The sequence below is a fragment of the Trichosurus vulpecula genome, chromosome 8 (genome assembly GCF_011100635.1).
Source record: "Trichosurus vulpecula isolate mTriVul1 chromosome 8, mTriVul1.pri, whole genome shotgun sequence".
Classification (NCBI taxonomy): domain Eukaryota; kingdom Metazoa; phylum Chordata; class Mammalia; order Diprotodontia; family Phalangeridae; genus Trichosurus; species Trichosurus vulpecula.
Genome location: NC_050580.1, coordinates 99,701,199 through 99,726,099, shown reverse-complemented (window position 1 = coordinate 99,726,099; position 24,901 = coordinate 99,701,199). Strand labels below are relative to the sequence as shown.

General features: G+C 38.5%; 1 protein-coding gene across 27 annotated transcripts in view; it reads right to left on the bottom strand.

Moving 5' to 3' along the window:
- The window catches only part of ABLIM1 (actin binding LIM protein 1), a 399,591-nt gene that overhangs the window by 129,933 nt on the left and 244,757 nt on the right, over positions 1 to 24,901 (bottom strand). For all 27 annotated transcript variants that reach the window (XM_036736806.1, XM_036736804.1, XM_036736807.1 and 24 more), the window contains exon 4: positions 22,501 to 22,610. In XM_036736806.1, the coding sequence (XP_036592701.1) occupies positions 22,501 to 22,610 (110 nt within the window). The remainder of the gene's footprint in view (positions 1 to 22,500; positions 22,611 to 24,901) is intronic.

The following is a 24,901-nucleotide window of genomic DNA, read 5'->3' as shown; positions in this document are numbered from 1 at the left end:
TTATGGAAGTGTTTTGCATAATGATACATGTGTGGCCTATGTTGAATTGCTTGCCTTCTCAAGGAGGGTGGGTGGGGAGAGAAGAAGGGAGAGAATTTGGAACTCAAAGTTCTAAAAATAAATGTTCAAAAAAAGTTGTTTTTATATGCAGCTCAGAAATAAGATATACAGGGCAATGGGGTATAGAAGTCTATCTTGCCCTACAACAAAGTAAGGGGAAACTGGATGAGGGGTGAGTGGGGTGACAGAACGGAGGGTAGACTGGGGAATGGGGCAATCAGAATATAGGCTATGTTGGAGTGGGCGGGGGAGGGTAGAAAATTTGTAACTCAAAATCTTGTGGAAATCAATGTTGAAAACTAAAAATGTTAAATAATAAAAATATGAAGAAAAAAAAGAAATGAATAAGGGGATACAATTGAGGAAGCATAACCATGGTAAAGAAGGTAGACTTCTCAAGTGGTGGGAATCAGAGATGATGGATTGACAGCCTGGGTGTTATATTGCTACCATAAAATGTACCTAGACCTAGAGGAAAGCCTAGAGGAATCTATATTGAGACGGATTCTATGTAGAAGTTCTATGGAAAAACACAGATAAGAATTAGACAGGACTGGCATCATGGACTATGATTTGTACCAATAAAGGGAGTACCTACATCTACAAGATCACTGACCAACTGAAGCACTGTGCCCACAATCTATCAATTTCTTATAGTGAGAGTCAGTACAACAAGGCAGAGTGATGTTCCACTCTATACTTGGTTCCATTTTAAAAGATGCTTTTGTCCCACCGTAATATCCTGGAACACAGAGATTTCTGATATCATATTTGGTATTGCACCATGTGCACCTGGGTCCTTGAAAATTACTTAAAATTTACAAGAGCACCAGAGTTTTAGGGAAGCTATTTGCAGGCAGCAAAGATGTTTTCACATGTGTTTCAGCTAAGTTTCTGTTGGCCCAGGCAGCCATGATCTCCACTAGGACATCTGGTAAAACTACTTAGATACACCACAGAATCAAGACCCTGTAGAGCTAAGTGAGCTGAGGATATTTATCCAATAAACAATGATTAAATATCTACTGGGTACAATGCACTCTGCCTAAGACTTGAGGGGCACAAAGATCAACAAAAAATTGTCTCTGCCCTCAAGGAGTGTACAGTCTACTAGGTAAAGATAAAAAAGTATGCACAGAAAATTAATACAAACTAGACTACATGATATGTGCAAGGAAAAAATTCTGTAAGATTAGAAGAGGGGGGCGGGGCAGCTAGGTGGCGCAGTGAGTAGAGTACCAGCCCTGGAGTCAGGAGGCCCTGAGTTCAAATCCAGCCTCAGACACTTGACACACTTACTAGCTGTGTGACCTTGGGCAGGTCACAACCCCAATTGCCCTGCCTTACCACTCCAAAAAAAAAAAAGATTAGAAGAGGGAGAAATCATTTTTACTGAAGAGTATCAGATGAGATGGTCTGTGAAATACTCTGCATTTAACCAAAAAGCTGTGTAGGCTTTTATCTAACCCATTTAGTATGGGGACAAGAGAGCAAACCCAGAAAGTTGGTGCCAATTTACTGTCCATTTCTTTCCTTTTCACATTTGTGAATGTTCAGAGTTGCCAGGACTATCTTTGGCCTATAAATAGAAATGCATGAATTGACACAATGTTGACCAGCTGGAGCACATTCAACATATTTTTCTACTTAAATAAGCTGCTTCAAATGAGGCCACAATAGGTCATTTTTTAGAAGGTATCATTAGCAGGTAACATGGACACAAGGTTAAGTGTAAGAATGCTGAAGGCTGAGGTCAGCTTTGGGTCAATGAAATGTGAAACGGCATCTCTATCCAGCTAGATCCGTTTCAATAACTGGATACGAAGTACTCTGCAATTGCTGGAACACTCCATTTCCATTAGCCAAGAAGCAATAATAAAACAACTGCCTCTCTAGGAGGTTTTCAAGGACACTCAAATGGGTGTGATATTTTCCCCCAGTCTATGACATAGGTAATTTAAGGGCTGTAACTTAGGCCAGTCTTCCTCAGAAAGACCCAAAGGTAACCTGTACAAAGAGGCAAAGGATAGAGGGCTAAGGTTTATAATGGAGTGTGTTCTCACAGAACCAAGCTGTCCGCAATTACCATCATGCCTATTATTTGGTAAGTTAATCACATTCTTGGCCTAAATGTTGAAGTGTAAAAAAATTAAGCCAACTCTACGTCTCTCCCAAGCTATGATACATGAGGCCCTTCTGTTGAGTTTGTAAAACAATATTACTTGTCAAAAATGTTTTCATCAGCCATAATAGCAACAAGGCAGAATTAGAGTGGTCTTTCGCCTTAGTTTATCATAGAAATACAAGGTTTCAGTTATCCAATGGTTGAAGATAACTACCTGTCTTCCTTCTATTTTCTTCCTGAATAAACTTGAGTTGCCTTAACTTCTTCTGGCTGTCATTCCCCCAAATACCATCATCTCTCAAAACATCGAATGTCAGTTTGTCTGTAAGAGACCGTTAAGGTCAATGAGGAATATAGTGATGCTAAAATTTTGTAAGTGATATGATACAGTTAACCTTTGGGATGCCTTACAAGTATAACATACATTATTACTGGATCCTCACCAGATGAAAAAAAAGGGCATCCAATTCCTAGTCTCCCTACAATGTGTTGCATAGCAAACAGTGTATTAGGCACTATGGGTGACAGAGAAATGGAAGACATGTTCCTAGACTATGGTAGCCTAAAGACTTGATCCAAAACAATATTAAAGTTCTGATTGTTTCTACAGACCCTGCCATATCTCACAGTAACACAATTTTTCCCCTAACCCATGTATAGGGGAAAAATTTTTTTTTTCTCTATTGGTGCAAACAGCATGGTACAGTGGAAAGAACTGAAAGCATGGATTTGAAATTGGATTTGAACTCCAGCTGTATCTCTTACTATTTGTGTGACCTTGAGCAAATTGCTTAAATTGTCTGGGCCCCATTTTCTTCATTTGCAAAAGGAAACGGTTAAACTAGATGACTTCTTTTTTTGTTTGTTTTTGGTTTTTGGCAGGGCAATTGGGGTTAAGTGACTTTCCCAAGGTCACACAGCTAGTACATGTATTAAGTGTCTGAGACCGGATTTGAACTCAGGTCCTCCTGATTCCAGGGCCAGTGCTCTACTCACTACGCTACCTAGCTGCCCCTAAACTAGATGACTTCTTATGTCCCTTCCAGCTCTAAATCTATGAATCTATTGTAATATGGTACATGGTACCTACTGGTATGGACTCCTTCATTGTACTGGATACATGAGCCACCTGCTCACTCTCTGGGCTAGTTTTTTCACACTAAACTGAGCTTACACAAGAAGGTCTGAGTTCCAACACCATAAAGTCACATTCAAACCTTTAAATGGTCCTAGGGAAAAACTTTATTTTGTGGAAGATATACTTCTCTTATTTACCACTTTAGCTTTGAGCCCCCACTGATGTGCTTCTATTTTCATAAAACTAGCCACTAAAAATGATGATACTATTAGACTTCAAACATAACTATCTGCTTGACAATAAAGCAAAAGCAATAATAATCAATACTCCACAGGTACTTGGTAGAAAATAAATGCGATAATAATCAACACATCTAGTCTGCACAAAAATTTGGATCATACTGTCTCAGTAGGTATGAGGGAGAATGGACACATATAACCTGACTGGGAGACATATAAGTGAGAAAAGTCCATGTTTTTGCAGGTAATTCACAAGTCTGGACTCTAGGCCATGATATCATTGATCAATCAGGAATATGCATACCACACAAAGCCCCTATCCTCATAATTGCTCTCCTACTGGTCCTTACTATTCTTCTGTTAGGAGAAGCTTTCTACTCTCAAAATGATGAAGCACTGGCAAGTTTGTCTGACTTACTGTCACCCTTAAAATGTTTTTGAGAAAGAATTATACTATTCTATAAACTAAATGCCCCCTTTAAGCCAGAGAACTTCAAAACTTATTAAACTGGATCTCTCTGGACAAGGCAGACAAGCCCAGATTCACAGAATTTTGCATCTTCTAAACGTTATAGCTAATCAACTGTAAAACCAGTATTTCTCTTTTCTGCTTTTCCCACTCCCACCAGAGAGGGCAGCAAAGAGTCACGGGTACCATTATTCTCTTTCACAAGATGAAAGGTACTAAAAGACAATTTCAGCCTTCCAATGACCATTCAGCCTTTATTCAGCCTATCAGGATCTAGGAGCTAAAGCTTTCTTGGTAGCTGACTCTTCTGATATTAGCTTCTTTGCATAGCTCTAGCAGGGCTGTCTTTTTTCATGCCCCTGCTGAGTCTTTTCTTCTGCTTAGTTGGCCTCTCCTATCCATTCTTGACCCATCCTATTCTGCCAGGTTCTTCTTCCACTTCAAATAGTTCAAATCAGTGTCTTTTAACATTTAGTGACTCACTTTTTCCTTATGGGAAAAAACTCATTAAATTTTATTTTCTATAAGTTGTAAACCAACAGTCCTTATTTAGTCATTTCATAGGATCTGAAAAGTTACCTGACTCATCATTTTGTGAGTTTTAAACTATTGCCTTAGTCAGGAACCTCTAAGACACATCAAGCCTCTTAAAGCAGCGAAATTAAAGTATTCAACAAGCACATTGCCTTGCTATAAGGAATTCTGTATAAGGAATACAATGCTTTGTCCAAGAAATCCCTTAAACTCCATACCTCTGTTTCTAGAAACAGGAGAGAGAATGGAATGGTGGAAGAAGGTTTGAGTTGGAGTGAAGTCTGACATTTACCTCTTACATTTACCAACTTTGTGATCATGGGCATGTCACTTAGTCTCTCTTTGAGTCCATCTCGTTTGTAAAATGGGAACGTCACCTGTAATTCCTACCTCATGTAACTGTTGTGATGCCTGTTGAGCTGGAAGGGACCAGAGCAGTCAACTAGTCCAGTTCCCTTGTTTTACAGATGAGGAAACTGAAGCCCAGAGAGGCTAAGTGATATCCTAGGAAGACTTTGGACTTGACTGAACTGTCAGTCAAGTTAGTCCTCTGGTTGCTTGGCATTTCTGCTTAGAAATGACAAACTATGGAGAATAAAAAATTATCCTCTGAGTCTCTCAAGTACAGCAAGAAAAAAAGAAAGAGCTTGGCAATATATAGAAAAGCATTATGTGCTCCTTTTGGGGCAGGGGTGGGGGGGATCTCTTAGAAATAGCTAAAGTTATTGAAGCATCCTAGAAGCTGCTGACTTTTAACTGTAATAGCTGAAAAGTAAAAGAGGCATTCACATTCCTAAAGCATGAATACTTGAAATACTCAACCAGCACAGTACTTTGCCAGATGGAATTTTTCTCCCACTGTGGGCAAGGATACTCTTGCTTTTTTGTTTACATAGCCTAGCTATGCTTTGCAAACATTACCTGATCCCTGAACCACCTTTGAATGGCTACTTATCGTATGAGATAACGTATGTAAAGCACTTTGTAAACTGTAAAACACTGCATAAATGCTAGCTAATTATTATTATTAATAATTTTTCATAGTGGAGGCAAATGATGAGCTTTGGGATCTAAGGTCAAAACCTCATTGGCCCATGCACCATTAACATACTACCACCAGCAGCAACTCTGTTAGGTCCTGGTGCTGCTGCCAGTGGGGTCACCTTGTAAGCAGGGGAAAAGAAAAAAAGGAACTGAAAGAAGAGAGAGGAAAGGAAGGAAGCAAGGATAAAATAAAAGACACAAAAAACAAAGAGAAAGAGACACCCATGGTGGGCAGTAGCAGAATGTCACCCAAACTGTGGCATAACAGAAAGAGTGTTGGAATTGGAGTATGGAAACTTAAGCTAAAATCTTACCTCTGACCCTTTTTAGTTGTGTGATCATGAGCAAGTCACTTAACTTCTCAGGGTCTCAGTTTTATCATCTGTAAAAACTCAGATGATAATAAATGCACTACTAACTTCACAGGGTTGTTGTGAGAAAAGCAATCTGATAGCCTTAAAAGCACTACTGAAATATGTTAACATAGCTATCTCAGGTATACTCAGGGATATGGATATATGGGCGGGGAACCCATGGCCTTGAGGCCACATGTGGCCTTCCAGGTCTTTGGGTGTGGCCCTTTGACTAAGTTTTACAGAACAAATCCTTTTACTAAGGGGATTTGTTCTATGAAGTATGGATTCAGTCAAAGGGCCACACTTGAGGATTTAGAGGGCCACCCCTGTAGACCATCTACATTTCCTAAATTAGAGTAATGTTTGCAAGTGAAGGTCAAGAAGTAAACCAATCCTCAATTGCTCACAGACTATTTCAATATCCTAGGCTTGGGAAAGGCATGATAAGAAATACACCTTAAAAACTTTCCCAAGTGTATTTGTGCTAAGATCTAAGCATTAACTTACCCAAATCAATGGCAAAGTTTAACAAAGTAAAAGCTTTGTGATAAATCTTTAACTGGACTTAGTCACTCAGGGTAGACTGGCTCTTGCCAAACAGGAAATCATGCATGAGTTCAAGTCAACTTCTTGGACTGCGAATGCAAATGTCCCCTACATTATTACAAATACAGAGAAAATAAAAGAAGGGGGTTATGTTTCAGTTTTACTGCTTTCATTGCCTGACCAACTATGCAATCACTATATGATATAAGGTCATTATAAAGGCAAAGCACACCTCTTCTGACATTTCAATGACACCTCACTTCGGACTGTAGGAGTCATTTCAAACATTTGCTTACTTGGAAACCAAAGCTGACTTGTTAAATTAACGTTGTTAATAAATACTACAACCTAGAAGTCCAGTTTTACTCACAGACAGTTTAAAGAAAATACAGGTCTTCTTACATAAAAACTATGGCCACTGAAATTAACATGATTTATTGGTTCAGCATAAAAAAAATCCCCTCCTTGCCCAACAATTCAAACTATCAAAAGGTTGAATAAGTTGCTTCAGGAGATAGTGATACTTTATCTTTGGAGGTCTTTAAGCAAAGGCTGAATGAATCTTGCAGAATGTGTAGAGTGGTTACCTGTTTCAGGTATGGATAACTCTGGGATCCTTTCCAGTTTTGAGAGTCTATGATTTTACTGAAGATACTTTTAAAACAATAAAAATAGTCTTCTTCTGAAGCAACAAGAGACTACTTGACACAATGGAAAGTGCTAGACTTGGAACTGGGAAGACAAGGGCTCATATCCCATCTCTGCAACTCATGAGCTTTATGATCATAAGCCAAGTCCCCATCTCTGTTCTCAGTTTTCTCATCTGTAAAATAGGGATCTGGGATTAAAATCTATTGTAAGACCTGAAATACCTTTCTTATAAAGGAAGCTCTACAGTAAGGGTGTTGGGGGAGCATTATTAGATAGCCACATGATGTTTAAAAAAGCATAAATAAAACATTAAAGAAATTAGACCACTAAGGATCAATTGTCCATCAATCTATCCAAAACCTTCTTCAATCTACATGCTTTATTTTAAAATAGGCATGTGGACAAATAACCTATCCGGTCTAAGAGCAGAAAAGTGAGAGTCTAAAACTCAGAGAGAAGTGACTTGCATAAGATCACATTCCTAATTACTGGTATAGTAGAAACAGCATGAGCCCTAGTGTTAGAAGTTCATCAGTATTATACATTCATTCTAAAGACGGCATGCTTGCACAGGTTCTGGATAATGCTCTTACGCTTTCCCACTCACCAACAGAGTGGAGGGCTGTGTGCTTGCTCCCATGGTCTTTAGCATGACGTTTTCAGCTATGTTGTCAGATTCCTTCAATGAGCACAAAGACGGCATCAAGGTGAGCTACTGCACTGATGGTAAATTATTTAACTTTTGAAGGCTATAAGACAAGACTAAAGCAGAGGGAGAGTTGGTGCATGATTTTTTGTTTCCAGATAATCGTACACTCAGTGCAGTCTCTGAGGCTGAGATGCAGCAAAGTATGGATTGATTCTCTGCTGCTTGTGCTAATATTGTCCTGACACTTAACACCAAGAAAACACAGTCTTTCCACCATGCCATCTATATGTGGAACCTTTGGTTATAGCAAATGGAGAAATACTGAATGCTGCAGATAAGTTATATGACCTTGGCAGTATACTTTCCAGGGACATCCACATAGAGGATGAAGTTGATGCATGCATTGATAGAGCTAGTTGAGTGTTTGGGAGGCTCCAAAGGAAAGTATGGGTGACAAGAGGTATGAGACTGCCTACCAAACTGAAGGTCTATAGAGTTGTTGGGCTGATTTTATTGCTGTATGCCTGTGAAACCTAGACAGTATACCAAAGAAGTGCCAGGAAACTGAATTGCTTCCATTTGAATTGTCTTAGGAAGATTCTGAAGATTACCTGGCAGGAGAGGTGCTGGACACTGAGCTAATTTCTCAAGGTAAATTGCCAAACATTCAAACTCTACTGCACAGAGCACAGCTCCAATGGGCTGGCCACACTGTTTGAATGTCAAACATGTGTTTACCTAAAAGACAATTTTACGGAGAATTCACACAAGGCAAGTGCTCACATGGAGGTCAGAAGAAACGATACAAGGACACTCTCAAGGTCTCTTTGAATAACTTTGGTATTGATTATATGTCCTAGCAGACACTGGAAAAGGACTGTCCAGCATGGTGTACCCGCATGAAAGAGGGCACTGTGCTCAATGACTGAAGCAGAATTTCAGTAGCACAAAAGAAATGTGAGATGTGCAAATCTAGAGATGTATCTACTCCAAACGATCATGTGGACTATTTCTACCCAACTTATGAGAAAGCCTTCCTAGCTTGTATTGGTCCGATCAGCCACAGTAGGACACATTGTACCTTGACTCCAACATAGTGATGTAATTTTGGTCCTCTTCAAGAACAAAAAACAACAACCAATCTCCTACTTCTTGACTTTTAACCGGTGCTTCTGCCATCCACCATAGCCCATGCCTGGAATTCTCTCTCCTTACATTCATCAAATGGCTTCCTCCAAAACTGAATTCAAATCTTACTTTTTGCAGTTGGCCTTTCCTAATTCTTCTCTTCTCTCCCACTCCAAAGCATTTTTTAAAAAAATAAGATTACATTTACACTGTATATATCTCATACATAGTTATTTGTATGCTATTTCCTCCTTTAGAATGTGCCCTTCTTGAGGGAAGGAACTTCTTTTTTTACTTTTAAAGGCAAAAATTTAGCCCTTAGAACAGTACTTGGAACTTGTGAGTACTTAATAAATACTTGTTTACTGATGTTGACTGATTTGAAGGGCAGCAATCTCAATCTTTTCTAAATAAACAGAAAATTGGACAGCATTTGGAAATTTCATTGCTGTCTAAATTATTCCAACTCTAGCCATTTTTAAGCAGTGCCAAGTACAGTTCTCTGCACATAGTGGGCATTGAATCATTATCTGCTAGAATTTAAAAAAACACACAATAAAATTTCTGAAAATCATTACAATGAAAGAGGTGCAGCTATTGATTTTCTATTGCAAGAGAAAACAGCTTATGGTGACTGACATCTTTGTCCAATATATCTTGTTAATTTGAAAACAGGGAATAATTTGCAGGTTGCAACATTTAATGAACCTCTTTCCACATTAAAGCTTGTGCCAGAACAAACTGGCTTTTGAAGGCCATAACTTAGTCCAGATTGCAGCATTACGGAGTCAAACTTTCTAAAACAATTTGGAATTTCTTAACACAAGCAGACATTAATCTAAAAAGATTGACCCTTCCCTGGGGAAGAAAAAGACTTGGCAATAATTAGTGTCTTTACGTTGGTGTCTGAGTCATCTCTGCATTGCAGGAAAACTGATTCCCTACAACTGAAGATCTATTTATTCTGAAACTCACAAAAACATTACAGAATCACAGAAGAAGGGAAAGCACCATATATATGTATATGTACATATGTGTGTGTATACATATATGTAGATAGATAGATAGACAGACAGATCATTTAGGTCCTTACTTCATAGAGAAGGGAATCCTTTCAGGGTAATTTTAGTCTGGGGATCAGAATAGAAATTTATGAACTATTTCCACAGGAAAACCATGCAGAGGATTAAGGCAAGTGGAATTTCAGGTAAGTATCCAAATAAATTTTGATTTTGTTTTTATTCTGGAGAAGCAGTCACATTTTTATTATCTAAAGTGCTTGTGATTTCTCAGGAGAAAAATACACATCCTGCCAAGGCTGCCTCCTAAACAGCTGCCTTTGAGCTGGGAAGAAATCCCTCTAGGTGTGAATGTCTTCTCTGCAGACCTAAGGAAAGCATATTTTCCTACTGACACAGCAGCCCTCCAGCTGGCATAATGCAAATAACTGTCTGATGGTCATAGACAGCTAAAGACTGACTAGGAGGAGTACAGCCCCATAGAGTTCATCATTCTCCTGTGACGGCAGTATGATAAAGTAGAGAAAAACACTGGATAATGTCAGAAGTCTTGGATTCTATTACTGGCTCCAGCATTAGGTAGCTGTGATCTTGGGCAATATCATAGAAATTCAGGCTTGGAAGGGCCTTATTGGTTCATCTGGCCCAACCAATATCTCCCAAAGAATTCCATTTACCATACACCTGACAAAGGGCTATGAAGCCTTTTTTGAAGACCTCTAATGAAAGAAGATCCACCTCTCCCAAGCCAGTCCCATTTCTAATTGTTGGGAAATTTTTCTTTACCTCAAGCTTAAATCTGTCTCAGTAATTTTCAAACAATGTGCCCAGGTCTGCCCTCTGGGGAAAAGTCATGACTTCTGGGTCTCAGTCTCCTGACATAGGATGAGGTCTTTTTCAGCTCTAAAATCCTAAGATTTCTGACACTGTGGTATTGGGGGAGGACTTTTTTACTCTGGAATGATGAAGGCTGAGAGATGCAACAACCAAAATTTACAAAATTAGAAATAACAAAATGATTTGTTTAGTTACGTTCTGAAATTCTAGAATGAAAGTGCATTCTCTGGCAAACTGAGTGGAAAAGTAGAGGACAGGTAAACATTCTACTTTGCGTAGTAGATAATAAGCATACAGAACTTAACACCTTCCAGAAGAGTTAAAAAACAGTAAACAAATGTACTAAGGAAAGGCTTTTGACAAATTTATGAATGACAAAACCATAGGTGTCTCCTAAGAGAAGCTGGTATGTAATTACCTCTTAAGGTTGATATCAGAGAGGAAAATCAAATCCTTCTATGACATGTTGCCTGAGGCCCTGATGGACAGCAGAATTCTGGGCCAGATGTACAACAGGTCTGTCTCCACATAACAAATTTTATGGTCTTGCAGATAATAAAAAGCCTCGTCCTGTCAAATATCCCTCAGGACTATAGGTCTTGTGGGTAGAATCTTCCAAAGTAAATAGGACTGGGGTCAAGGATACAGAATTAAAAAAGAGTGCAAATTATCTTAAAAAAAACCCAAAAAAGTAAGTCTTTATTGATGTCTTTTGTGTTTTACATTACTTATCCTCAGAATTCCTCCCCTTCCCCAAGAGTCATCCCATATAATAAATAGTATTTTAAAGAGGAAAAAAAGTCGGCACAACTGATCGATATATTGAAAAAGTCTGAAAATGTATGCAATGTATACACTTGTGGACCTTGGGTCCTCTATTTCTCTTCATTAGAGTCATGCTTAATCTTTATAATTTTGTTATATTCACTCTTGATTTTTATGTATGGTTATTTCCATTTACACTGCTGCAGTTATTACGTATATCGTTTTCTTAGCTCTGCTTACTTTACTCTGTATCAGTTTGTGTTAATCTTTTCCCTGCATCTCTGGATTCATCGCAGTAAAAATTCCATTACATTCATGTTCCACAATTTGGTCACTCCCCAAACAACAGGCATGTACTCTGTAGGAACCCAAATTTTCACTTCCTCAATAGTAGTTCAGGCAGAAGGCAACCTTAAAGTTTTCTAGATAAATTAGTTGCAGTAGATTCAAAGAACCAGGAATCCTGGCTTTCTGTCATTAGATGAACCTTTTAATTAATCATGTCATAAAGCAGCTAAACCCCTTCCTCCTCAAGTATTTCCTGGATCCTGTACTATGTGCATCTGAGACCCTTGTCCTTACCAGAATGGCTAAATCAGAGTTAATGGAAATTATGCCCATTGCAATATAGGACAGTGGTGAAGAACCCACTCAGCATTATAGAATTTCAAATTTGTAAGAGACTTTATTAGCCTCCTAGTCCAACTCATACCTGAAAAAGAATTCCCTCAACTAGATAAGTGGTCAATTCAGCCTTTGCTTGAAGACCTTCAACAAAGGGAAACTTGCTGTCAGCAGAGGTTGTCCATTCCATTTTTAATAGCTCTCATTGTTAGGAAAGTTTTGTTTGTTTCAATACTCAAAGGCATCTAGGATCTCATCAATGTCCATATTGCCTCTAATGACAAAGACCTAAATTGATCCGTGTAGTTCTTGTCCTCCCATGTTTGCCCTATGTTCACATGCCCAACGTGATAAGGAAGTTTTCCTTATCTTCTCTTAATATCATGAGGCTACTTCGAGAGCACATGGGCTATCCATTGCTTCTTCCATGTTCTTACCTGTCTTCTTTTTTAGATCATATTTCTATGATAATATCCTTTATTTCCCCTTAGTTCCTTGTTTGTTATGTACTGCAGTTTGCTCACACCCATGTGCCTCTCAATTGCCTTCTGACTGATACTCATCTTTAATTCTTCAGAGACAGTAATTTTTCACAACTCATAGCTATATAACCACACTGGTAGAATATTTGTATGTTATAGTTCTTTGTTTCAGGGTGAAGTTGGGAGTCATCAAATAAACATTTTTTTAAGATCAATCCAGCTCATTTTCCTTTTGTTTAATTTTAGGCCCAAATTACTGTCCTTTTGCAATATCTGTGCAAGATAGTGTGTTGGTAACCAAAAATGGGCTCCTTAGCACTTAGTCAACAAGTGCCCTTGACTAGTTTGGCTTTTTCCCCTGAACTGAATGCTGTTTGTATGTTGGATTGGAGTAAGCTTGTCGGCCCCTTCACCTTGCTTCCCTTGCTTAAGCAGACTGAAAGAACTTGTGCTTTCCCTTACGTACCTTACACCCCCGCAGAAGCCGGATGGTTAAATACAGCTTCCATTGGAGCCAGAGGCTGCCAAAGCTACAGCCACAGCCGAAGCTGAAGCAGGAGCTGCTGGTAGCAGAGCTGACCTACGGGAGGAAGCTGAACAAGGACTTGAGGCCAGTGGGTAATCTTTTTACCATAGAGGGGAAGCATGTATATGATTTTGCTGTACACCATCATGCTTCTCTGTGGCCTCCTGGTTACTCTTGTGAGGCATACTTATTGGGCCTGGAAGCTTTTGATCAATATATCAAAATGGGGATGCTGGTTTGTGGGTTGGTTACTGTGGAGCCTAAATATATGCTTTGATTCTTCTGCCTCCTACTTTGAGAGTTTCTTATATCCGGCGGTTCCGAACCTTTCAGACATATATATGATCCTCTTTGAGATTATAAACTCTGCCCTCCTAATACAGATAGGACAGAGATGTGTATACATATATGTATACACACATATGCATGTATGTATAAAAATATATTTACACTCTGATACATACCATACACAAATCCAACACCTCTTCCCACCATGTATGTTGTTCACCTAACTGCATGCATGTGCATAGTCTGGGCCAGGAATCAGTAAACTATGGTACATAAGCCAAGTCCAGCCTGTTACCTACTTTTGTACAGCAGCTAAAAAGGCTAAAAAATGTTTTGGTTGTTTTTTTTTTCACATTTTAAAATAAAGCTTTATCATGTTTAAAAACATAAAAACCATTCTTAACTTATGGCCCATACAAAAACAGCCAGTGGGCATATTTGGCCCTCAGGTCACAATTTACCAACACCTGGTTGGGGCAACAGAGGTTCTTTCTCTACTCAGTTTTTCCTATTTGGATGGTTAGGCCACACTCTTTTGGTTATAGATGTTGTAAAAAGATTCTGCAACGTTCCTTATATCAAGCCTACAATTGCTTCCTCAGCTTCCATGATTCCTAGTTCTGGCCTATGAGACCAAACAGAACTGGCATAATCCCTCCTCCATATGACAACCTTTAATAAACTTGAAGATAGCTATCATGTCTCCCATAAGTCTTCTCTTCTCTGCCACCACAAAGGGCTGAAGCTTTCAGAAGGCGAGCCGAGTTGAATCCTGTATTGATCTTCTTGACTTTAACTCTCTTACTGCTGCCCCTACATACCCATTCCACCTAAGATTCTCTTGGATTTCAGCAATCTAGAGGAACCCAAGTTCCTGATTAGACTGGCCTTTATTTTAGCTTGTTTAGGTCTTGATTTAGACTCCACTCCCACGTTCCCAAGGAGGGCATAGCTTTCTCCCCACATAACTCTCAGCCTAGCCTCAGCATTGCCCTAACCACTGGCATGTGTAATTTCCATGATGGATAAAAATGGGAATAAACTGGGAAGCAGGCTGCATGGGGTGGGAAGGCTAACAATGACATCAAGGAGCTCAAGAAACAACAATCCTGCACATTGCAACTGGATCAGGTGTCTGAGGACCTGGCTATAAGGTAAAGTAGAGTTTCACACCCTTTAGTTTCTCATCCTGACCATGAGAAGCAAAATCTTGGCTTAGGCAGTAGCTGAAATCAATAGTCTTGCCCACAGTCTTCTTAACTCTTTCACTAATAAGAGGAGGGACTTTGTAAGTCTCTTGATCTAGTGTAAGTTGTTCATGGACCTCAAATTTTTTTTTTGTTTTTTTTTTTAATTTTTTTTTCTTTATTTATTTTTAGTTTACCACACACGGTTCTACATAGTTTTGAGTTCCAGTTTTTCTCCCCTCCCTCCCCCCTCCCTCCCCAAGACGGCATGAAGTCTCATATAACTGTCATGTATAACTTCGCATTGAATTAATTTATGCTCTAGTCAAGTCGTGGAGAAGAATTTTGACCAATGGAATGAATCATGAGAAAGAAGAAACAGAACCAAAAAAAAAAAAAAAAAAAAAAAAAAACCCCAAAAAAAAAAAAAAAAGAGAAGCAGAAAAGGCGAGCATGTAGTGTGCCTCAGTCTGTATTCAAACTTCGCAGTTCTTTCTCTGAATGAAGATAGCATTCTCCATCGTGAGTCTCCTGGAGTTGTCCTTGCCCCTTTAGGTTGCTGAGAGAAGCGCAGTATGTCAGGATTGGTCCTCATGGAATCCACATATCTGTGGCTGTGCACAACGTTCTCCTGGCTCTGCTCCGCTCACTCAGCATTATGTCGTGTAGGTTTTTCCAGGTTGTTATGAAGTCTGCATCATCCCCATTTCTTATGGCACAATAGTATTCCATCACCTTCATATACCACAGCTTGTTCAGCCATTCCCCAATTGATGGGCATCCCTTTGCTTTCCAATTCTTGGCTACCACAAAGAGAGCTGCTATAAATATTCTTGTACATATGGGATGGACCTCAAATTTTGGGGACCCCCATGATCTAGGCCAAGGTGGACCTTGTTCCCAACTGGGAGGGCAAGTCCTAATCTCATGGAAAAAGGCAACAAGAGGTAGTGGATAGAGAGAAGGATATAAAGTCAGGAATGATTAAGTTCAAATCCTACCACAGATACTTAACTAGCTGTGTGACTTTGAGCAAGTCACTTAACCTCTCTAGGCTTCAGTTCCCTCATCAGGAAAGTAAGGGGGTTGAACTTGAATACCTGAAGGCCTCCCAGGCTCTCTTCTAGCTCTAAATCTATGAAAAGAGAACTCCATTGGACAATTGAAGGGTTCCTCTGGAAGACTTTTGACACCTCTCTACATTAAGAACTAAGATTTCTAATAAGCAAATCTGCTAATTCTAGCAGAATGGAAGTACTCTGGTAGAATATGCAAACTCCCTTTGGACTCTAATCCAGAAATTGGCACGGAATACTGATGCCCTAGAGGACCAATTTTTGAAGGCTTGACCGTTTCTTTGAATAACAGAATCATAGCTTGAAAGTTGGAAGAGACTTTAGAAATCAAGTATAACCCTTCCATTTACAAATGAGAAACCTGAAGTCCAAAGAAATTAAGTGATTAACCCAAAGCCATACCATAGTAGTTAATGGCTGAGCCAATATTTGAAACTGGGTCTTTTGACTCTAGATCCATTCCTTTTCCTACTCTACTGCAATGCATATCTGTGATGAATTAGCTTGGGTGGACATTGCCTTCAAGCTTATCTGGCATTGCATAGTTAGCAGATTTTGGTTCTGGAGCCTGTCACCTGACTAGGGAAAATAGCACAGTTCAGGGATTTTTGAGTCCAATATACTTCCATTGCTAAGTCATCAAAATCCACCCAGGCAGGGAACCAGAGTACCTAAAGATTGGGCTGCATACATTCTTCCAATACCTAGAATGACTTCCCCTCACATCTTGTTCTGTGGACCAGCAATTTCTGGCTTTTGAGATCAAAGTATAATGCCTCTTAACTCACAATAGTGAGTAAGTCCACCATTGCTAAGTTCTAGCAATGGTGGACTTAGAGGCCTTTGGAAACTTTATATTGGAATAAATTACAGTGGACTTGGTCTGGCAGACAGAATGTGTGCTCTAGCAATCCCAAGTCACTCCAATGTCAATCAAAACAATAATAAGGGACCCACTTCAGTCCAGACCAGTGATCCATGAGGCTAAATAAGCTCTTACAGGTTTGCATGAAGAAGCAATAGAAAAGTACTAAGTTTGATAATAAGCAATTGCCCCCTCTTCCCAGTAATGCTGGGGATCAATTGGCTGGCACTAAATAAATCTGATACTAAGAAGGATGTGAGAAAACCACGTTCTACTTCCATTTTTGCCAGACCAAAGAATAGAATAGACATGTCACACCACAGTTTTAGGAAAGATGCTGTCAAAGCCCCAGCCCAATTCTAAGATTATTAATGTTCAGCATGAGTACATTCATGACTTCATCAGAATGGGTGAGTTGGAGTGCAGAAGACCCAGACTATGACCACATCAACATATTGGCATAGAGTGGGGACAGAGAATTACACATGGCCACCATAAAAGACCAAAGGTTATGGGAAGGAGGTTGAGTTTGCCAATCAGCTCAAGGACACTCCTAATAGAATACTTCCTTATCTTACTATATTGGATTCCTTGATTTGAATGCTCTTGATCTTGACATAAGTATTTGCTATCACTGGATTTTGGTACCCTGGAGAAAGTCAGGTTTCAAGACCTTTGGTTTATGCTCATATTTCCTAGATTCTTCCATTCCATGTCATTCAATTAAAAAAAACCACACCAATATATTTAAAGGCCATTACTTTGGAGCTTCAAAGATGTATAAGATATGGTTACTACCATCCTGTCTCACTGAGTTAGAGACAAGATGTGAGCTGAAGAAAGAGTTAAGCAATATAAGGCTGTAGAAATGACTTTGGCAGTGAATACTAAGAGGAATGCTCAGACATATGACCATCATTAACCTTGCCAACAATTTTTCTGGAACAAGGAAAGCACAATAGTAAAACAATATTATCTTGCAGCCCTAATATTAGTAGTATTGATATCAACAACTCACTTTTATATACCATGTGAAGGTTAACAAGCAATTTTCTCACAACAGCTGTGAGGTAGATACCAAAACTTTTCTGCATCAAATAGAAAAGGAAATTAATTGAAAGTCTCTACCTCCCCTGGAGAGCTTCTTGATGATTTTTCCACTTCAGAAACCAGAATGAAGATCTTTAAATACAACAATTTAAATTTCTTCCCAGCAGAGAATTTCCCCTGACACTTGTAGGAGTTCCTATTGCAGACTGAATAATTATGCTACAGCTATCAATAGAGGAGGTGGAAGATGAGGGGAGGATTATTCCCTAAAGTCACAAAGATGGGTTTGGATGTGAGTATGTGTGGGTGTTCAACGTGTCACTCAACTAACTCACACTGAATCAGCCACTAGTCAGACGTACTTATAATGGGGGAGAGCATGGTAGACCAGCAGCCTGTCAAAGGAGTCTAAAGATAAACTGAATGGCATAAGAAATGACAATCCCAGAACAATGTCCTCCAGTTCCAGAGTGATGCACAGCAAAGTTACTGGTATCTATGTGTCTAAGATAAACAGGAATCCAGTCACTCATCAAATTATCTGTAAAGTGCTTGGAGAACTGAAGGAAATTAATTTTTAGGGGATTGTGTTCACTACTGAAACAAGCTGGCCAACATGTCACTGCGTATTCTAAGCAACAGAGAGAAGGAAGAGGAAAAAGAAAGTAATGACAACATAACTTTATATTCCCATAGTGGTTTACACTTCAGACAGCACCTTCCCGACCCTTAACTAAAAGTATTCTTATTTCAATCTATGCCCATTAAGCAAAATCACTTCTGGAACTGAGGTAAGGCATCAATTATGGAGAAAAGGTAATGTTATGGACTTATGAAATAGCCAATTAATTGAAAGCAAAAACCTTTTACTCCAGATGCAACTGAGGTTATATTACACTGGACTCAATAACAGGTTTCTGTATTTCAGGAGTGCTAATTTTTTTATTCTGCTACCTGATTTTTCTGAATTCATCCAACAGTCTATATTCAACTTTATATAAAAGAGAGTTCTAATGCATGGCACCCACATACCTGTATATAAATACATTATATCTTTAGTTAATCTCAAGGACAAATAAGGCTTTCTTCCTATTGAATTAATTAATTCATATTTCAGCATAACATTTATTTCCTGTATTTCTTCTCCCAATTTGTACTCTTCTCCTCTCTTTCTTCCTCCTTGTTCTCTCCCCTTGCCCTAACCCCAACCCCACCCCACCCCATCCCCCCCCCCCCGCCCCAGTCATGAGACTCTATTTGATTATAAGGTAATTCTGGAAAACTGACAAGGACTTTTTTCTTTTTGTTTCTCCTCTTCTTTTTAAAAATAGAATCCAATAAAAAAAAGGAGAAAAAAGACATTAGATAACTGATGATTTATTGAACTCACTGAACACTATCAAAGTAGAATGAAAATGTTTCACACTAAATTAAGGCACTGGTCCCAACAGGAAAGCTTTGCCCAATCTAAAAACAACCAATATTTTAAATAGGAATTAAAATTTCTTCAGAATGATTTTTAAAATCCACCCCCAGGACCTTCAGGTTATGAGACTGACGTGCTGCCTACTGCGCTAAGAAGGCAACTAAAGGGTTATAAAAATGTGCATACCCTTTGACCCAGCAATACCACTTCTTGGGCTGTATCCCAAAGAGATCGCACAAGTGGAAAGGGACCCATATGTACAAAAATATTTATTGTGGCTCTTTTAGTGGTAGCAAAGAATTGGAAATCAAAGGGATGCCCATGAATTGGGGAATGGCTAAACAAGTTGGGCTTTATGAATGTAATAAAATACTATTGTGCTATGAGAAATGGGGAAGATGCAGACTTCATAATAACCTGGAAAAACCTGCATGATATAATGCTGAGTGAGCGGAGCAGAACCAGGAGAACATTATACACAACCACAGATATATGGATTCTGTGATGACTAACTTTGATAGACTTGGCTCTTCTCAGCAATACAAGGTTCAAAGACAACTCCAAAGGACTCATGATGGAGAGAGCTATCTACATCCAGAGAAAGAACTATGGAGTCTGAATGCAGACTGAGACACACTGTTTGCTCTCCTTTTTTTTTTCTTTTGCTTTTTTTTTTGTTTTGTTTCTTCTTTCTCATGATTCATTCCATTGGTCATAATTCTTCTTTACAACTTGACTATTGTCTAAATAAGTTTAATGGGAAGTTATATGTAGATGATATATTGGATTCCATGCTGTCTCGGGGAAGAGGCAGGAGAGGAGCGGGGAAGAAAATCTGGAACTCAAAATCACACGGAACTGAGTATTGTAAACTAAAAATAAAAAAAAATCTTAATTAAAAAAAAAGAAAAAAATCCATTCCCAATGATTCCTTTGGTACATCTTTCTTTTTGCTCTGAGTTTTATAAATGTGTGGGAAATACTGTGCTCATCTTTATTTTGAACTCCCACTATATGTATTTATTTGAATATTATTTTTTATCTGCGAAATAAAAAAATCTCACATACATATATACACATGCACAGGCAGCTAGGTGGCGTAATGGATATAGTGCTGTGCCTGAGGTGAGGAAGACTCACCTTCCTGAGCTCAAATCTGCCTTCAGATACTTACTAGCTGTGTGACCCTGGGCAAGTCATTTAACCCTGTTTGCATTAGTTTCTATAAAATGAGCTGGAACCATTCCAGTATCTTTGCCAAGAAAATCCCAAATAGGGTCATGAAGAGTCAGACACAACTAAAAGGATTAAATAACAACACTTGAACAAGGCCAAGGCTGTTTGAGTAGCAGGTTCCTTTGCAAAAATACCTCCCCTTCCCCATTGTGATTTCCTAACATATATTACATAAATCACATACTGATAGAAAAGACTTAAGTTTAACACCAAAGGGATTTAGTTGGTTGTTTGCTTGAACTGTAGGGTTTAGGTTTTGAATGGGTCTGTGTCTGTCTGTGTCTTTGTGTTTAAATTTTATGGACTTTGGGGCAGCTAGGTGGTGTAGTGAGTAGCGCACTGGTCCTGGAGTCAGGGGGACCTGAGTTCAAATCCGGCCTCAGACACTTGACACACTTACTAGCTGTGTGACCTTGGGCAAGTCACTTAACCCCAACTGGCTTGCCAACACAACAACAAAAAATTTATGGACTTAGCATCTAGACCATACACCTTTGGACTGCGAAGATAGACAAACTCTAGAACTTGTGACAAGATCTTTATGATACTTCAGTCAAGTAATCTTTGTCAGAAACTCAATGGAGTTTATCTGCTAAAGCAGACAACTACCAATTCCCACATAATAAGTCTAAACTAAAAAAGTATTTAAAGATACTTTTCCTCTTAAGGAGACTAAAGAATTCTTCCAATGGGTTTTGGTCAATTTACCTTAAAGGCACATATCCAGAAAACACAGCGTTAGGCTACCTGGTAGCCTAGGGGTGGTGATGGAGGTGATAATCTGTCCTTTTTTTCTCCTTGAAAGGAGGGGACTAGAAGAAGGGAAAGATAAGAAAGATAGAAGCCCAAGATGGAACTCCTGCCTATTGGGCTAGGGCAGTGGTCTGCTTAGGTACAAAGCCAGTCAACACAGGCCTCTGTTAGTCAATGGTACTTAATGTTCTGTTTCTAATATACTTTCATCCTTCTTTGTAATATGAACACTTGAAGAAAATAAATACAATTTATGAGTTAATTACTAAGGGTGAAACAAATTACTCAACTCTCAAACTACTTACCACCCTTTACTTTGCTTAGTAGTTATTTGTGTAGATGTCCTATTTCTCCCTTTGAAACCATAAGATCTTTCAAAGTAGGAACCCCCATTTTAATCATATTTATATCCTTCCCAGTACACAGCATCATATTGTAAACATGCATTCACGAAAGAGGTGCCCTTATATCCTCACCCTCCTCTCCTCTTTTCCCAATCTCCCATGGTAGGGGCGGGATAGCTTGCAAATGTTACTTGGGTTAAACCATTTTAATTTTCAACAAGTAACAAAATATTTCCTTCAATCCAAAGGAGAATTGGAAATCACTTTATGTCTATTAATCAAAACCACAGAAAATTCCTTTGTCACCAAAGCAGCTTATCACATACTTTTAAACTGAGGCTTATAGGGCTGAAATGATTTACTTGAGGCTTTGCAAGGGATTGGAAAGAACCAGAGAAGAGAGAATAGTCAGTTTCCATTTTACTTTCTAATTCCACATGTGATGTCCTCATGAAGGAGTAGAGGCAAGACCCTGTTATAAGCTCCTTGTTTAGAATTAAGCATACAGGGTTATACCACCTGCACGGGACCAACTCACCCTTGAAAACTTTATCTAGAAGAGACAGTATACTCATTCTTTTCACTTAGATTAAACTGGTTTAGTTTGAATGTCCAAGGTTCAAGAAATGGTCTTTTTTTGGGCAACAAAAACTCTCTAGCTTAGTGAAGACTGAATGCGTTGAGCATAATTTTCCAAATTTTCCAGGTTTGCATATTGGTTGCTATAGCAATAGCTCCTACTTTCTCTGTGGCTGCTTCCAGCTTTTTCATATCTAAACCTCAGAAGTCCAAAACTGTGGTGCTTTTCTAAGGAGAACTTTAGTAACTCTCTCATCTTCATGCTCTAACAGATCAGTCTGATGTCTAGCTCATCCTTAACTTGTTCCTCTGAAAATAAATATTTTCCACAGGAGCGATTTTATTGCACAAAAAGTCTTCAATGAGCTACACATTTACAATTAGGAAGGTAGATAGAATAATTTTGGTCATCACCAAAACATAGTTTCTCAAAAGTAAATTAACTACTAGTTCCTTTACTGCTAATGAGACCTGTATAAACACCCTTTCAATAACAACAATATAAGCCAAAAATTATATTCATTCATGGAGAACAAGGCTAGATGGAACTATAAAGATACTTACTGCTGGAGCTTGAGACCTCTTTATGGCTGGAAGACATTGGCTGAGCACAGAGTTGACAAAGACAGTCCCTTCCATTGAAGGTAACTCGGTCTCCAGGTGGAAACGGGCGTCTGGAAACAGAAAGACATTGTAGTCAAGGTTATTCCAGTGATCCAAGTCTATTCTCTTACTCCTTCAGTTTGCTGCCCTCTGGGGCAAAATAATATCTTAGAGGAACAACAGCCAAAATGTTTGAAATGCAGTCTTGATCAAGCCAGCCAAGTGGAACAAATCCAATTCCTAAATGCACCTCGTTTAGGAGAGAAAGGGGGTTATAGGAGCTGTGCTTTCATTTCAAAAAAGGACCATCTAAATAGTAAAAGAGAGAAAATTTTACTTCGACTTCATATCTTGAGTGATGTCTTAATGTGTCTCTGAACAGCATGTGACAGGAAATTTTCAGCTGACAGGTCTTTCAAGAATAAGGGATTTTGAATACCATGAATTCTTGCTAAATACTTAAGACCTCTCCCCAAGAGAGATGCTAGAAATTTAGGCATTAACTACTTTAGGTAACTGGAACGTCGTTAGAAAATTAGAAAACTTCATTGAAGACAGAGTTATCTCTGATGCCAGAGAGCATTAAAGAAAAATTGTCATGGTGCTTGGGATGTCATTTGCTTAAAAATGGGGGATCGCAGGAGCACAAAGAATCAGACTCACTATTGATAGATGATATTTCTTCAATAAATTAGCTTTTACTTCTTTCAGAAAGACAAATGTTGAAGGGTATCACTGAAATTTCATTTTTACCATATTCAAAAGCTGCAATTCTTTTTGCAAACTCTCAGTCTCATTCCAGTTGTCTGATTTATTTCTCCTTGCCTCCCACTGCTTCTCCCCTAACCCCCAATTCAGTGACAATCTACATGCTGTTTTTATAGCTATTACGCAAATATTCCACATATATTTTCTCTGCCAGAACCAACAAAATTCATTATTGTTAATTTCTAAAGGCAATATCATTCTCTGTGTGATACTGCCATTTAGCAAATAGTTCTAAAACCTGCAAGACAAACATATCAGCACAAGTCTTAGAACAAACTACAATTAAACCAAAGAATAGCCTGAAGTTCATTAAGATAAATATTTACTTTTATAAATGTTATTTTTTCCAGTTGCTTCTGGTTTCAACCCCTGTCCAAACATTATAACTGTTCATTGTTATTAGTAATTAACTGTAATAAACCAAAGGGTAAATTTGGAGTAGCAAAAATACTCTTATGTTTGCCTACTATCATGTATATGTGCATTGAGGAGAATTTCAAGGCAAATGTTAAATCAAACATAGCCCAAGCCATAGATGAGTTTTCACTAACATTGGTTCACCAAAGCAGAATAGACATTAAGATAAGTGAAAGTTCCACTCTGTCCAATTCTTGTATTAGACAAGCATAGAATCAATCTTGAACAGGACCTATAGGGAGAACATCTAGGAGCTAAAGGGTCATTCTCTTTAATACTTCCTCCCTCTCTCTTTTCAGTTAATACTTATTATACACAATAAATGAAGAATGTAGGCTCATTATATACCTGTCCCACCCAAACCTAAATTTTTAGGTTTAACACCTATATGAGCATGTCTCTGTTATATTTACAAAGTCAAAGGATTATTATTATATTGTGTCAAATCAATGAAAGCTACATGGAATTTAGTTCTTAAGATGAAAAGAATTCTCTTGATTCATTTAACTAAATGGAATTTCGAAGGCTCTATCTCCCAAAGCAACAGAAGAATACGGCTAGAATTAATCCATAATCAAAAATATTTATTAACCATCTACTATGAGGTAGGTGCTGAGGATGCAAATAAGAGTGAAACTATTCTTACTCCCAAGGAGCTTACATTCTAATAGAGATATCAGAGATATCTATTTGGATTGCCCAATCCAATAATTTTTTAGATATAAGAAATTAAGTTCACAAAGTCCTAGTTTGATGCTTCATCTTCATGTGGAGGTGATGAGTTCCTGAGGGCTATGGTAGCAGAACATGAGCTCTGAGAGGTTCTATTAGGTTTGAAAGGCTTCAAGCATGGTTATAGGTGTCATATTAAGTCTACTGTCCAAGGATCAACCTAGTAAAGTCTGGAAAGGTTCATTACTAGCAGACTGACTACAAGATAAGGAAGTCTTGATTATGATGTCTGAAATAAAGATACTTTATTTAAAAAATCTTTTTGTTCTGTGCAATCTGTGTGTACTTTTGAATTGATAGTAGTAGAATTTTATAGAGGTGTAAGAAAGTGCTAAGAATTGCATAACTTTTAGATAATCAATGGACAATTCAGCTGCTGGTACTCTAAATGTTAGGTTCGTCCAGTGACTATACCTTTGGAAGAACTGAACTGTATTAATATTTT